This window comes from Suncus etruscus, chromosome 12, assembly GCF_024139225.1.
Source record: "Suncus etruscus isolate mSunEtr1 chromosome 12, mSunEtr1.pri.cur, whole genome shotgun sequence".
Taxonomy (NCBI): Eukaryota; Metazoa; Chordata; class Mammalia; order Eulipotyphla; family Soricidae; genus Suncus; species Suncus etruscus.
Window position 1 is genome coordinate 18,698,537 of NC_064859.1, and position 14,975 is coordinate 18,713,511.

At 47.3% G+C, this 14,975-nt stretch overlaps 1 protein-coding gene across 1 annotated transcript in view; it reads left to right on the forward strand.

Annotated features, from left to right (window-relative positions):
- The window catches only part of SPTBN1 (spectrin beta, non-erythrocytic 1), a 120,762-nt gene that overhangs the window by 56,157 nt on the left and 49,630 nt on the right, over nucleotides 1-14,975 (forward strand). Inside the window, exons 2-3 of the mRNA XM_049784810.1 lie at nucleotides 8,552-8,703; nucleotides 11,667-11,840. Coding sequence (XP_049640767.1) covers nucleotides 8,552-8,703; nucleotides 11,667-11,840 — 326 coding nt within the window. The remainder of the gene's footprint in view (nucleotides 1-8,551; nucleotides 8,704-11,666; nucleotides 11,841-14,975) is intronic.

Genomic DNA, 14,975 nt, shown 5'->3' on the forward strand with positions numbered 1-14,975 from the left:
CCTCTTGATATTATTTTGTTCTGTGGTTGGCAATGATACTCACACTCTCAGTGTATCTAGGCTGATAGGCCTGAGCTTCAGTCCTGCTTGGGCCAGTGGTGTGCAGGGAGTGTGCAGGGAGACCAGCTGGGGTCTCTGCACACAGTGAGCCTGCCCACACCTTGACCAGCCTGCCAGGCTCCTTTTGATTTTGGAAGGGCTAATCTCTACTTGTTGCTCTGGGATCCAGCTTCTGCAAAGCATTGAACTAGCTCACACCTCCAATGACCTCTTACTAAGGGACCTGTGTTGTGCTTTTCCATTAATATTTAATATTCACATAAATATTCTATAGGAACTGTTACATATCTAGTTGTTTCTGACCTCTCCTATTCTAATGTTGCTCTTTGCCTTTTGTTTGTTTTGGATTCATACCTGTCAGTGTTCAGGGCTTACTCCTGGCTCTGCACTCAGGAATCACTTCTGGTAATTCCTGGTATAGAGTGCTAGGGATTGAACCTGGGTTGGCCACATGCAAGGCAAGTGGCCTCCCTGTTGTTCTATTGCTTCTGATCCTGTACTGTTTGCTTTGACAGGTTTTTTTTTTTAGATGTATAGCTCACATTCTGTATATTTTTATGTTTCATACTTGTGTAAAACACAAGTATTTCCAGCATGGTATGATTGGCAGATGAAGAAAGTACATATTTAAAATTTTGATACTGCACAAATCACATGCAAGTGTTTCCATTTCTCTAATTTGTTTTTGTTTTTATTTTGGCTTGGTTTTGAGTTTGGGGCCCACATCTGGTTGTTTAGGGCTTACTCCTGGCTCTGTACTCAGGGATCATTTCTGGCCATGTTTGGGGGACCCTGTGGGATACCTGGGATCAAACCCCAGTCAACCACATGCAATTGGAACCTTCCTGCTGTGCCATCTTCAGCCCCTCATTCCTCCAAGTCTCAGTGAGGTGAGAGTTTTGTTTTAAAACCTTTGGGATTCGTCTGCTCCTCCAAGCCTTGAGAGGAACCTTGTGCATGGTGCCATCCTTGTAGAACAACAGAGGCTTTAGCCTTTCCCTCTGTTCACATTCTTTTGAGTATTTTTCCATCATCTGATCATTTCCTTTAAGACTCTTTTCCAGACTCTTTTTGTATGGAGTTGTTTTGCATTTCATCTTTCAGCTCACTGATTCTATCCTCAGAGGCTTTTACTCTGTCAGAGAGGCTTCCATTGATGTTTTCATTTTGTCTACTGAGTGTTTCAGACCCGTTATTTCAGTTTGGAGTTTTTTCATTTCTATTTTCAAATCCTCTAGATTCTTATTCGTGGTTTGTTCAGCTCGATCAATGCTTTCATGAGTTCTATGAGGATCCCCGTAATTTCTTCTCTAAACTTATCTGAGAGGCTAAATAAGTGGTTGATACTATTTGGGCCATCAGAGCTGCCATCCTCATCCTCTATGCATGGTGTTGACCTGCGTTGTTTCTCCATTGTCACGATTTTAGTGTGGTGTTTTCTACAGTTGTGCTGGTGTTCATTGGACAGCTCACCTCTGCTAACATGCCCCCATGAGATGTTCTCTGTTATTGTACCCTCAGAAGCTCTTCTGGCTGAGGTGGTTATGGCTGCCTCATGGAGCAGAGCAGAGGCCTTTTCAAATGTCTCCCATTTGCCAAAGCACATGACAGGAATCAGGCTCCGCCCTTCATGGCTGGAGACAGCCTATCTCTGCTGATTTGTCCTCAGGAGATCTTCTCTGCTCTCCCCTCAGAAGCTCTTCTGGGCAAAGTGGTTATAGCCACCTCTTGGAGCAGAACAGAGGCCTTTTTTCCTTCTCTTCTTCTTTAGCCTTTCCCGTCCCATCTTTATTTTTCTAGAGACTGGGAGAAATCACCACAATCATTGTCCAGGACCCAAGATTCCTGCCCGAAAACCCAATCAGTGGTCTTTTTCCTGGGCTGTGTCTGAGTGTCAGGGACTCTGGTCCCTCCCTGTTTCCCTGGAAACTTGTAGTTAGTGTCTTAGGTAGAAGGAGTAAAGGAGTGGTTGGAAACCAGGGCTGTGGGAGGGGGCAAGGTCCAGATATGGTCCTTTGCGTAGTTGCAAACCATTTCCTGGAAAGATGCTTATAGGTTAAACTCTGCTCTTCAGCGGGTCTGAGATGGATTTCCCTGTTCATTCCTACTTTCATGTTTTCTGGGTTCAGTTTGATTGAGGGCCACACCCTGCAGGAGTCAAAAAGCTATTCTTGGCTCTAGCTTCTAGGAACCAGGAGGGTTGGGAATCCAGCCCCGGCTCCTGCATGTAGGGCACATGCACCAGCCATTCACACTTTCAAGAAACGATAGATAGTTGCAGCTAATGAGTCCTTAGGACTCTGGTCACAGTAGTGCTGGATCTTCTGTGAAACTGGCCTTATACCTTTGATTCTGTCCTGTTGGTAGGAAAACCATGTGTCCACATAGGGCCTGCCCAATAAATCTCTACAATGTATGGCTTCATATGAGATCTTATAAAACTACTAATTATAGGAGTGAGAATGCCCAAGGAAATTAGCACAGTTGGTTTTTCACGATTGGACCCTGTGAGCACTGACTTCCACTGTTTATAATAAAGTATCTTAAAAATGACCATTGTCAAATATAAGCAATGATTATTCAGTGCTGTGAACACTCAAAGAATTGGAAATGCCTGTTTTGTTTTGAGGTAGAGCTTAAGAGTTATGATTATGTGGTCATCCCAGTGTCTTCATATTAGTTATTCAGTAACTGAGTACTTAGTGGTGAGTCGACCCAAGATGGAAGAAAAAAAGGGAGGGAAAACCTTCGTGGCTGAATGCGGATACAAGTACGTGTGTTAATATCTTTTGTTTTGTAATTTCTTTTTGTATATTTGAGTTAAAATATGAAGTCCAGGGTCAGAGCCACCATCCAGCAGATTCCTGGGTAAAGAGCACTTAGTGAGGAGAGCAATTTCAATCTGCTTGTTAGAGATTTCACTTGGGAAGCAGGTAGCATCGGGATCTGAGATTCTGGAGTTTGGTCCGAAATAGCTGTCCAGCTTTCCACAATTTGGTCTAACCTCCTGCTCTATCCAAAAGCCCAGGACAGCCCTTTTCCCTCCCCTGCCACATGGGCCTTGGGCTTTGTGGCTTGAGCAGCAATGTTACCCAGCCTGGGCTGAGACCCTCCCCTCGGCGGGATCCTATATTTGCCAGCCACCCTCACCTAAGTCTCCAGTGGCAGAGAGGAGTCACATAAGTTTTGCTCTTCAGGACAGAACCCAGCTGGACAAAGGTATAGCTTCCTTTCTTTGGTTTTTGGTGGTGAGAAGCAGGCACCATGTGGCCTGTGCCCTGCCTGGACTTACCTTCCTTTATTGGTACTGGCATTTCATAGCCACCAAATTTCTCCTCAGACCCCTCTCCTCTCATTAAGGGTGTCCTCCCAGACCCTCTTCCCTCTGCCACATTTAGTCTACACCCTCCCTCCACCCATTCACTCCTTCCTGGCCTGGCTCTGAGTGTTGGTTGGAACTTGAAAACTCGCCTTGACATGACGAGCCTGGTAGGTCAGAGGATGCTGAGAAACCAAATGGCCTTCTGGTGTGGCCTTGCAAGTGGTCCCTGGAGCCCCCTGTTGGCCCATAGCCTCTCAGAAGTGATAGGGTTGAAGGGTGAGGCTCTGTAGGGTCCATCTGTCCTACAGCTGGGGACTGAGGCATGAACATCAGTAAAAGTGGCATATTCTCAGGACATGCTCTCATGAAGGGGGCTGACCTGTCCGGACTGCCTTTCCTCTCCATTTCTATTTATATGCATAGCAGCAAACCCAAGTCAGAGGCACCCAGATGAATCCGGCCTCCAGCCCTACCGTTTCCTTCCTTCTGCTGCCTCAGATAAGGGAGACTAGGACGATGCTCCATCAGAACTGACTCTCTCCTCTTTCTGGTTTCCTGCCCTGTGTTTGCATGTTGCTCAAGGGAAATGACTTATTTTTTCAGGCTAAGATATAGAGAGGGAACTCCACCCAACTGTAGTCTTTTGTTTAGAACTAGAATTCAAACAAACAATTTTTTTTAAAGTCAAGAATTTAAGCTTTGATGAGCAAATTTCTAGATTGAATACACTTAGGGGCTGGAGAGAGTGTACCAGGTTAGGCATTTGCCTTACACTTATCCTGCTCAGGTTCAATTCTGGACACCACAACACAGGAGAGTGTGGACAGAGCCCCCGGGGAGTTGACAGCCCAAGAGAGAGGGGACAGAGCCACAGAGTACTCCCATCCATCCAGCTCTTCTTCCGTCCATCCATCCCCATGACAGGTGGTCTCTGTGTGTTAGTGAAATGCCTTTTGAGCCGTTGTGTAGAGAATTGCCGTGTGGGTGCCAGAGCCCAGCTGAGCCCAGGTGCCAGTGTGGACAGCTGCTTTTCCCTTTCCCACTCATGGGAGTCCTTTGACCCTGGAAACCCACTGATCTCCTGTAGCATAGAAAGTGTCTTGAGCACTGTCATCTGTCACTCAGTGAGAAAGAATGAACCGGAGCCTTTTTCACGGTGACAAAGGCTCGTACACAGCAGTGTGCCTTTCTTCTGTGGACATTTTAAAGACTTGGCCAGGAAAGTAGCTAGGAAGAGATATGGGTTTTTTTTTTTTTCTTTCCAAGCTTTAAGAAGGCCCCAGAGACTTCGGTGATGCCTTGGCCCTTGTTTTTCTAGTGGGGAGAACAGTGCAAAAGCAGCTAATTTGCCAGTCCAGCATTTTGATCTGCTTGGCTCCTTCCAGGCAGCTTCAGGTAAGTTCCTGAACAGTGAAAGGGCTAGGCTAGGGGTGGGGCCAGGTAGGGAACCAAGAGTAGCTGGGAGAGGAGCTGGAGGGATGGCTAGTGGGAGGAAGAAGGAGATGGGGGTACGTGGGGAAGAGGAGCGAGAAGGTAGCTCAGCTTTTCCTACTGCTCTGGGAGCAGAGACACCATGGCCTGCCTGCTCAGGCCAGAGAAGGCTCGAAAAGATGGAGGGACAGATGGAAGGACGAAACAGAGGGACAGCAGGGCTGGCCTAGATGCCCACGACACCCTTCCCTGTTCTCTCCCCTGAAAAGCAAAGGCCCTTTCTATGGGTGGGCAGCCCCTAGGACAGCATCTTCCCTGGCATCCCACATGGAACCAGACCAGAAGCCTGTGACATGGTCTGAGACTGAGGAAGAGACACTGGGGCTGACTCCAGAGCCTATCTCTGAGCAGAGTAGTGCCTGGCACTTAGGACAGGGCATGGCCTGTGATCTCAGAAGGGGTCAGGCTTCCATCTGGCCACATCCCTGCTGTAGGTGTGTTCTGTCCTGTGTGTGACTTTTGGGCTTTTCAGTGCCCTTTTGCCTCTACTCACTTGGTGGCTAGAAACCATCAACAATACCTCCAGGTCTATGCAGACCCCTCCCCATGGCCAAACTGGTCTTGCCCTACAGAGTCAGGGTTTGTCTGTAGCTCTCCTCCCACTACAGCATCTGAAGCTGAGACATCTCTGTGTTCTCATCTCCCACCCTCTGTGCCAAGGGCTCCCCTCTCGACGCCCATTGGGCCAGAGCTGGCGCTTCATCCTTGTACCTTCCGGGGTGTAACAAAGGGTAGAGTGAATCTAGAGAGAGCCTCTTTCCCATTCCCACCATCCATTTTCCCAACCCTGTTGGACACCCAAGCGGAGCTCCTGCTCTGCCCTTGTGCCCTGACTGTACTGACACTCAGCCAGCCACCTATATGGTTTTGGTGCTAATCAAAGTGGGGTGTTGGGAGCCTAACGAAGTCAGGTTCAGGGTGGCCTTTCCCAAAGCCCAGAAGTTGCAAGGCAGGAGGGTCTGCAGATTGTTTGAGTTCCACTTGATGTCCCTCTCTACGAGAGGGAAGTTGCAGTGGTCTGGCCAGTGTCTCTTAGGAGGGGTCATTATGGGTGTGTGTTGAATAGTCTTCAAAGAGTCTTCCAGGAAGGAGCTTGGTCATTCAGAACCTTGGGCGCTAGGCGTGTTGCTCTAGTATAAGAGAAATTCACTCAAAAGAGGAACAGTTGGCAGATAAACGTCATTTCTAGCTCATTTAGAAATACCGTGGGGCTGGAGAGATAGCATGAAGGTAAGGCGTTTGTTTGCCTTGCATTCAGAAGGTCGGTGATTCAAATCCCGACATCCCATATGGTCCCCCGTGCCTACCAGGGGTGATTTCTGAGTGTAGAGCCAGGAGTAACCCCTGAGCACTGCCGGGTGTGACCCAAAAAACCAAAAAAAGAAAAAAAAAAACAGAAATACCATAAGGCAAACAGTTTTTCATTTCGGTCTTATTCCCTAACATGCTAGTGTGTGCTAGTGACTTTGAGCCTCAAACTGTTTATTAGAAGGCCAGGACATCTATCAAAGATTTTGTAAAATGTACTTCCATATCCAGTATGGCTTTTAAAAAAAACCCAACACAACAGTATAAATTTAAAATACTTTAATTGATCCTGAGCCAAGGAGATAGCATAGCAGGGAGAATGCTTGGCTTGTATGCATTGGCCCTAGTTCAATCACCTGCACCCTTATGTTTCCCTGAGTCTACCAGGAATGATCTCTGATGGTGTCAGTGAGTGAAAGTACAGCAGGGAGGGAAGGGCATTTGCCTTGTATGTGTCTGGTGTAGGTTTGATCCCTGGCATCTCATATGATCCCCGAATACCACAGAAAATGATTCAAGTACAAAATAAAATTTAATGCAATGTATTTGATGCCACAGTTAAAAACTTAGTCATTCAAACTGAGAATAGGTAGTGTATTAAACGAGTTGAATTTATATATGTGGGCTAGAATCATCTAGCGATCAGTCCACCACAAATGGACTTTTGTTGACTTATCTGATCAATCTGCTCAGTCCTCTAAATTTTATTGGAACAATACTATGAAATAAATTTTATTGTATGTCTGCCAAAGGGGCAGGCTGGCACTTTTGAGGGAACCTGGGACATTGATGAGAATGGGGTTAGTGTTGGAAGATTGTTTCCCTGAAACACCACCATAAATAGCCTTGTTTTTATGAGAGAGGAGAGAAAGAAAATGCACTCGAAACTTCAGCTTCTGCTTCCTTCCCTGGCATCCACGTGTGAGCTTTTGATGTGCTGGGCTTTGAGGGAGTGTATGGGAAGGTCCCAGGGCCTTTGGCAATTTGTGTTGGTGGAACTAGATGTGGAGCGATCAGCTGGTAGGTGGGAGCACCACAGGAACAGGCAGGTGGCTCTAGGGCACAGCCTGTGGATTCTTACCAAGGCCCTTCATGGCAGTCTTCAGGGGCAAGAGGACTGGAAGCCAATCTGGGCTTCTCTGTCAGACAGAGTGTGGGGATGATTTTTTGGGCCAATAGAATCACATGTGGGCCAATAGAATAGACGTGGTTGGCTTTTCAGGCAAGAGTCGGGGTTTGGAGATGATGTTCTTGTGTAAAATAAATCACATGTTGTGAAATCACCCCACGCTTCGTATTTCCAACCCCAGGCAGACAGGTCTGAAGAAGCAGGATAGTGGTGAAGGATTAATAAACCAAGCCAGTCAGGAGAGAATCATGGAGTTAGTTTGTTTTTTGTCTCGTGGTATCTGAGTGCACCAAACCAAAAATGCTCTTTATTAAATAAATACCTATCCAACCAGGCAGGGCAGGGTGGAGGAAAATTCAGGCGGACTATTACATATCAAAAGGAGATTTAAGGGAATGAGAAAAATGGGGGAAACGCCTTGTTTTGGGTTAATAGTTGGGTGTCATCTAACATTGTTGACTTAATAAAAGAAAGGGGGCAGACTTTGAATTCAGCATTTCAGTGCATTTCTACAGCACCGCAAACCCTGACCTCTTCACTTCTTCATCTGGCATTGTTCGGATGTCTTGGCAGCCACCTCCTGGCTGTGATTCCCTGTTCCCAGCATTTCTGAGATGGAAAGACTGTTTCTTGATCAATCATGGGTCCCTTTAGTTTATGTCCCTTGTGTGCTGAGGGAGGAGACCCGTCTCTTGCCATCCCTGAGCATTTCTGGTTTCACCCCTCTCCATGTCCTGTACTCCCCTGAAATGTCTTGGCTGTAGGGCACATGTGGAAACATTACAGTCAGGTCAGACACTGCTGGGGAGGAGAGCAGAGTATCCATATCCCAAGACCTGCCTGCCCAGCATTCTTTTGGGCAGACGGGCCACAGAATTGGCAGTGCCCATAGTTGAGGTCTGTCTTCCTTCCTTCCTTCCTTCCTTCCTTCCTTCCTTCCTTCCTTCCTTCCTTCCTTCCTTCCTTCCTTCCTTCCTTCCTTCCTTCCTTTCTCTTTCCTTCCTTCCTTCCTTCCTTCCTCCTTCCTTTCTTCCTTCCTTCCTTCCTTCCTTCCTTCCTTCCTTCCTTCCTTCCTTCCTTCCTTCCTTCCTTCCTTCCTTCCTTCCTTCCTTCCTCCCTCCCTCCCTCCCTCCCTCTCTCCCTCCCTCCCTCTCCATGGCTTGGGTCCATCTTGCTGCATGGGGACCACTGTGGTCTTGTTCATCTGCAGTGGTCGCTGATGTGTTTCTCCTCTCCTACAGATGAGCGCGAAGCAGTGCAGAAGAAGACCTTCACCAAGTGGGTCAACTCTCACCTGGCTCGTGTGTCCTGCCGCATCACAGACCTGTACACCGACCTCCGCGATGGACGGATGCTCATCAAGCTGCTGGAGGTCCTGTCTGGGGAGCGGCTGGTGAGTGGGATGCAGTCACCATCTCTCTCACACCCAGAGTGTGAGCTCATCTCCTGATGAATCCCCACACTTAGTAGTACTTGGTTGTTCCCAGAGGAGGTGCTTTGGAGTAAGGGGAGCACGTGGGGGAATTCCGCAGTGTTCCCTCACACTCTCCCTGATCTTCTGACACTGAAGACAGCCTTGCTCTGCTCGTTTTTCAAGGTCATTATTTTGGATCTGAATATTTCAGCCCTGCTGCTGGGGAATGAAAGGAAGGAACAGCCTTGGGCACTGTCCCCAAGAGGAATCTGTTTCCTCTGAAGTCATGGAGTCCTTTTCCATATGTCTTTCAGGTTCTCTGGGCAAAATGAGCTACTGGGTTTTTTGTTTATTTGTTTGTTTTTGTTTTGGGATTACACCCAAAGACACTTGGGTTACTCCTGGCTTCGTGTTCAGAGGTTACTACTGGCAAAGCTCAGGGACCATATGGGATGATGGGGATCAAACCTGGGTTGGCCACGTGCAAAGCAAAGACCCTCTCTGCTATTCTAGTGCTCCAACCAGGGAGCTGCTATTTCTAAGGTGGCAGGAATCAAACTCAGTGGCTTCTGCTGTATGCTTATTTGCCCCCACCCTCCTTCTCTGCATATTTCTTTCTTTGAGTGCTGATATGTGTCATCTCAGAGACTTGGAGCTTCCAGTGAGTCCATCCTGCCTTTCCAGCAGGGAAACCCACAGCCAACAGGGAAAATGTTACCTCCCTTCTGTTCCCCAGAGCTACCATGGCTGCCGCCTCTGATGTGACTTTTGTTTGTGAACATTTTGCCAAGGAAGCTTAAATCAGTCCCACAACTGGCCCGACAGGTTTTTGCCTCCTTTACTTTGGAAATGGATGGTAATAGGTGGTGCAGCTGGGATGGAGCCAGACGCCTATGCAGAGAGAGACTAAGGCCACATGTATAGGGACGTCACTGTGGGGAAAGTGATGCTGATGGCTGGCTGTGTGGCTAAAGAGCTGGGCTCTCTCACTGAGCCTTCTGTGTTGCCTGTGGCCTGGGGGTGCCCGAAGGCACCAGACCAAGCTTGGGTGGAGCCTGAACTGCTGGGCACCCCCAACTGCCTCCGTGATGGTGAGTGAAAAGGGGTCGAAGGTTTGGATATTTTTACAAGCTCCTTCCCTCCCTTAATCACTCCATTTTCCTCTTGAACAACAACCAACCACCTTTTCTTTCTGTACTGGGCCAGAATTAAATTTGGGGATTACCATTCAAAGAGTGAAGGTATCATTGCTGCTTGAGGACAATGTCCACTTTTGGTTTTAAACTTTGCCTTTCATTTGATGTTTATCAGCTTTTCTGGCTCTCCCTGGGAAAGCAAAATCTAGAATGTAAACATTCTCATAAGCTACAAAGAGATGTTTATTTCTAAACAGTTTGAAGACCACATGATATAGGGAGAAAGTGCATCCCCCCTTATTTTGCTCCAAATAGAACTGTTGGAGAAATATATTTGAAATTTTGCAAGTTTGAGAACATTGCAGTGACCAGTTTTCTACTTCTATTTTTGTAGCAGCCTAATGATATCTCTTCCCTTTTTCTGAATAAATAAAATGAACTAATCTCCTAGAAAACCTGAGAAATTGTACATGAATATGGGCTTTTTCACATCTTGATCTTTTGTGCCTCATTAATTGCCAAAAGTAGATCTTAGACCCAATTTATTCCTCTTAAAAATTTAAAAGATGATGGGGTTGGAGAGATAGCACAGCGGCGTTTGCCTTGCAAGCAAGAGTAACCCCTGAGCACCGCAGGGTGTGGCACAAAAACTAACAAAAAAATTAAAAGATGCAAAGAACAGGAATAATAAATTTATTTTTCACTAATTTATAGGCAGAAAATCAAAGTTACTATGGCAATGCTATAAATATTGTTTTGATTTGGGAAGAATTGTGGGATGGATTTGGGAGAGGTAAATTTCTCATTTTCCTTGGGCTATTGTGAGGTGTTTTTTCTGTCTGAACATATATTTGAAGACTTTTGTCTCCTGCTGTTAGCTTAGTTTCTCCTTTGTTCTCATGCTGTATATAGTGCAGAAGAGAAAGTCAAGTAGGGCCAACTTCAAGTGTCCCTTCACTGCTTTCCTCTCTCTCCTTCTAATGTTTTCTATCTAGGGCAGAAGCAATAGCATAGCAGGGAGGGCATTTGTCTTGCACACAGCTGTTCGATCCTCAGGACCCCACATGGTCCCTCAAGTACTGCTAGGAGTAATTCTTGAGCACCACTGGGTGTGGCCACAAACAAACAAACAAACAAAAATGGTGTTTTCCATCTAGCAAATTAGAGGCTCCTGCAAGAAAGATGTTCCGTGACTATGTGCCGCTGCCCTATTTACTGCCTGTCTTTCTTGGGTGCCTGGGCCAGCGAGGGGTGCCCAGTTCACTCTCAGGGTTGGTTGCTCTGAAGCAAACCAGAAGCCACTGAAAGCAATAGAGCAGCCAAGTCTATTTGGGTACTCTCAGAGAACTGTGGGAAACAGCCATGAAAATGGGAGATGAAGGGCATTTCTGAACTAGGAGACTGTGACTGTGCAGGGTTGGGGGAATCCCTGAGAATAGGGGTGGTTGGAAGGCGGGTGGGAGGGTGGTTAGGGTGCTGGGGAGGCCCTGAGAGAAGGCCCCTGAAATGCTTTGAGGGGCTGGGTCCTCATGCCTATTAGCCCGTGTCTGTCTGTTGACCCTAAATGTTGGTGGCAAGTTCCAGCAACTTTTCTGAGGCTCCAGATGTGTGCTTGTTTTTCCTCCTTGCGTTCTTGATGGGTACGGGTGCTGCCAGAGGTTGCTTTCAGTGCTCCACCCTCGTCTTCCCCTGAGCCTCTACAACTTTGACTTCCCTGGGCCATGCTCATCCTCATCCTTCTCTCCACTGTGCTCTCCTGACTCCCTCTTCACCGTGCTCCCCCTGACACCTCTCTCCTTCATCCAGCCCAAGCCCACCAAGGGCCGCATGCGTATCCACTGCCTGGAGAACGTGGACAAGGCGCTGCAGTTCCTGAAGGAGCAGAGGGTCCACCTGGAGAACATGGGATCCCACGACATTGTGGATGGGAACCACCGGCTCACGCTCGGCCTTATCTGGACCATCATCCTGCGCTTCCAGGTACCCAGTAGCTCCTCTGGGCCAGGCAGGGGCAGCTGGGGTTGGGCATCAGATGGAGCATCCACCACTCTCCTTAGCCCCCTGCTGCCCTGGACACAGCCCCTGGAAGACCTGGCTTTTCTGGGAGGAGGTGATAGATTCTGGACCCAAGCCTAGTCCTGACCCTAGCGTGTCTGGTAGAATGAAGCGAAGATTGGGGTGTCTTTAGAGGTAGGGCCAGGTCTTCCCTTCACAAGGCTCCTTTTTACCTGCTGGTTCTCTTTGGGGCGTGAGAAAGCAGTTTTCAGAGGGAAATGATAGACAACCTCTGCTTCTCTAGACCAAGGATAGTTTTATGGGTCTGTTACACCTGAGAGGAATACTTCCTCAAGTGTGCCTATAGGACCCTTTTTCTGTGTCCCTGTAGGAGGAGGATCAGGCGTGCTCAAAGAGCCCAATAGGAGCTTCTTGGTGTTTCCTCCAGGCTGGTTTCTGGGATTGTTATTCATTTTTCCCCTCCAGTCCCCTGCACAAAGTATTTTGCTTCATTCTTTTCAGTTACAATACAAAGTACAGGGGCCAGTTCTTAGCTTAGTGTCAGGTTACTCAGCAAACAAACCTGCCTTCCCTGTCTCCTCCAGTTGAACCTTTTCCTCTCAGCTTTGCCCCCTTTGATAAAGCCCGATTGATTTTTCTGGGTAAATAATAAAAAATCTGAACAGAAAGGGGAAACCCAGAAGCTAGTCTTTAGCTCTTTTTTGTGTGTGTTTTGTTAAAACTCTAAACCCCAGTGGTAAGTAATCCTTTTCCTTCTCACCTGCCTGTGGGGCTGGATGGGGTGTGAGCTTCCACTGCCCTGGGGTATGAGAGGAGGAGCAGTGACCAGAACAAGGGCTGGGAGCACTTCCTGTCTGGCTCTTTCCTAAACTCAGCTGGTCCTCTGACTTCTGGAGGAAGCTTTGTGTATTTTCCCTTTAAGTAATTCCGATTCCTGGGCCCCATGATTCTAATTAAGCAGCTGTGATGAAAGAATGTCTTGAATGGGCTCAGTTTTGTCAACAGAAACCTCTGTGGGCTTTTGCATTCCTTTCCTGAGTGATCTGAAATTGGGAGTAAATACTCTTATTTTGTTTGTTTTGGGGCTACACCAGCAGGTGTTCAGGGATTACTCCCAGTTCTGCACTCCTGGTAGGTTTCAGGGGACCCCTATGGGATGCCAGGGAATGAACTCCTTTGGCTGCATACAAGGCAAAGGGCCTTCCCGGTGTGCTATAGCTCCTGCCCCTGGGAGTAAATACTCTAGAATTTTTGCTCTTTGACACAAGACTCAGGAAACACCAAGAAATCAGTTTCTTTTTGTCTTGTGGTTGTGGGGACTGGAGCAGGGGAGGGCTTCTTTATGGAGACCATCTGGATGGCAGTCAATGTCTATGCCCCATACCAGGGCTGCTACTTGGCATGAGTTGGGATGAGTCATGGACTCATTAGTATACTGCCAGCCTGCGGCCTCTGTTCCTGAAGCGGGATAGATAGTAGGAGCCAACTTTCACCACTGAGGTCACTTTGTGTGTGTGAGAGTGTGTGTGTGTGTGTGTGTGTGTGTGTGTGTGCACAAACCCTGAACACCCTTGCATCCTTGAAGGTCTGTCTGTGTGTGTGTGTACAAACCCTGAACACCCTTGCATCCTTGAAGGTCTATGTGTGTGTGAGTGTGTGTGTGTGTGTGTGTGTGTGTGTGTGTGTGTGTGTGTGTGTGTGTACACAAACCCTGAACACCCTTGCATCCTTGAAGGTCTATGCTGCTGTTTCTTTAAAAGAGTCATCTAGGCCAAAGTTGTAGCACAGATAGACCCCGGTTCGGTTCCCGGCATCCAATGTGGCCCCCCGAGTCTGTCAGGAGCGATTTCTGAGCACAGAGTAAGGAGTAACTACTGAGCACCGCTGGGTGTGGCCCAAAAAAACAAATAAAGAAAATAAATAAAAGAGGGAACATTGGTATGTAGGAAAGCAGAGTTAGAATCTTGGATGTGGGGGCTTTCACATTCTCTTTCTGCATACCAGCTAATAGTTCTAGCTGGATTTGAGGATTTTTGCAAATTTAGGATGGCCAAATCCATCAGAGTTAAAAAGGGAGAGTTTTTGTTTGTTTGTTTAAATATGATTATTTCACTTCCTGGGGGTTTTTTCTAGTTACATTTCTAGCTTGTTGATTTGACCTTATACTTACATATTTAATCTTTCTATCTCCTTTTAAAAATAACTCTGGGGCATGTTTGTGAATTATATGGGACAAGTGGGAGGACATTTGACAGGGAGAGGGGCGGGTTGGGACGGTCAAAGCTGAAAGTGGCTGGATAGATGCTTAAGAGGACAGACATTGAGAGTGGATGGTGATTGGGTGGAAGGACGGATGGATTCCCAGGCTGATATCATCTGCACCTACCCACAGAGTATGATTATTGTTGTCATTAGTATAGGCTAGATGCCAAAGATAAAAGAGCTCATTTAGAGCTTTTGTTTCAACTCATGGAACTTGGTAACCAGCCCTGAAATTCATGTCTCATTACTATGAGTTCAGCACTACAGAGTCTTAAGTGTTACAAGGCAGACCCCATTATTCATGTGGCTCCTCAGAGGGGAAACTAAGGCACTGTCCCTGGGACACAAAGCCTAAAGTCAGGTTCAGACCTGAGCAGTATCACTGTGGGCCGGACAGGTCAGGGTCTATTGTTGGATTATGTGCCTGTTGGGCTTACAAATAAGAACCATCCAAGTCCACTCAGGAAAACACATTAGCTGAGTAGCCTTTCACTGTTTCAAGTTGGAAATTTCAAAGTTGGGCATGACTGGATGAGGCCCTCTTGCAGGTTATGAATGTCCTGTATCATTCTCATAGGATGGGGTGCCTTAGGGATTCTCTCTGGTGCTTATTATGAAATACTCACATCACTAGGGTCCGATAAAGTATGAATCTCAGGAAGGAAGGACCCAGCCCTGCCTTCTTTGACCATCACTGTTGCATAAGTCAGGGGTGGTCTGGGTCAGGCCCAGACCATGGGAGCTAGTCCTCTGGCTGCAGCTTTCATCAGCCCCATCTTGGAAGGACTCATTTTCAACAACAGAGTGAAAAGTATCTGGTGAAGAAAAAGCAACTTG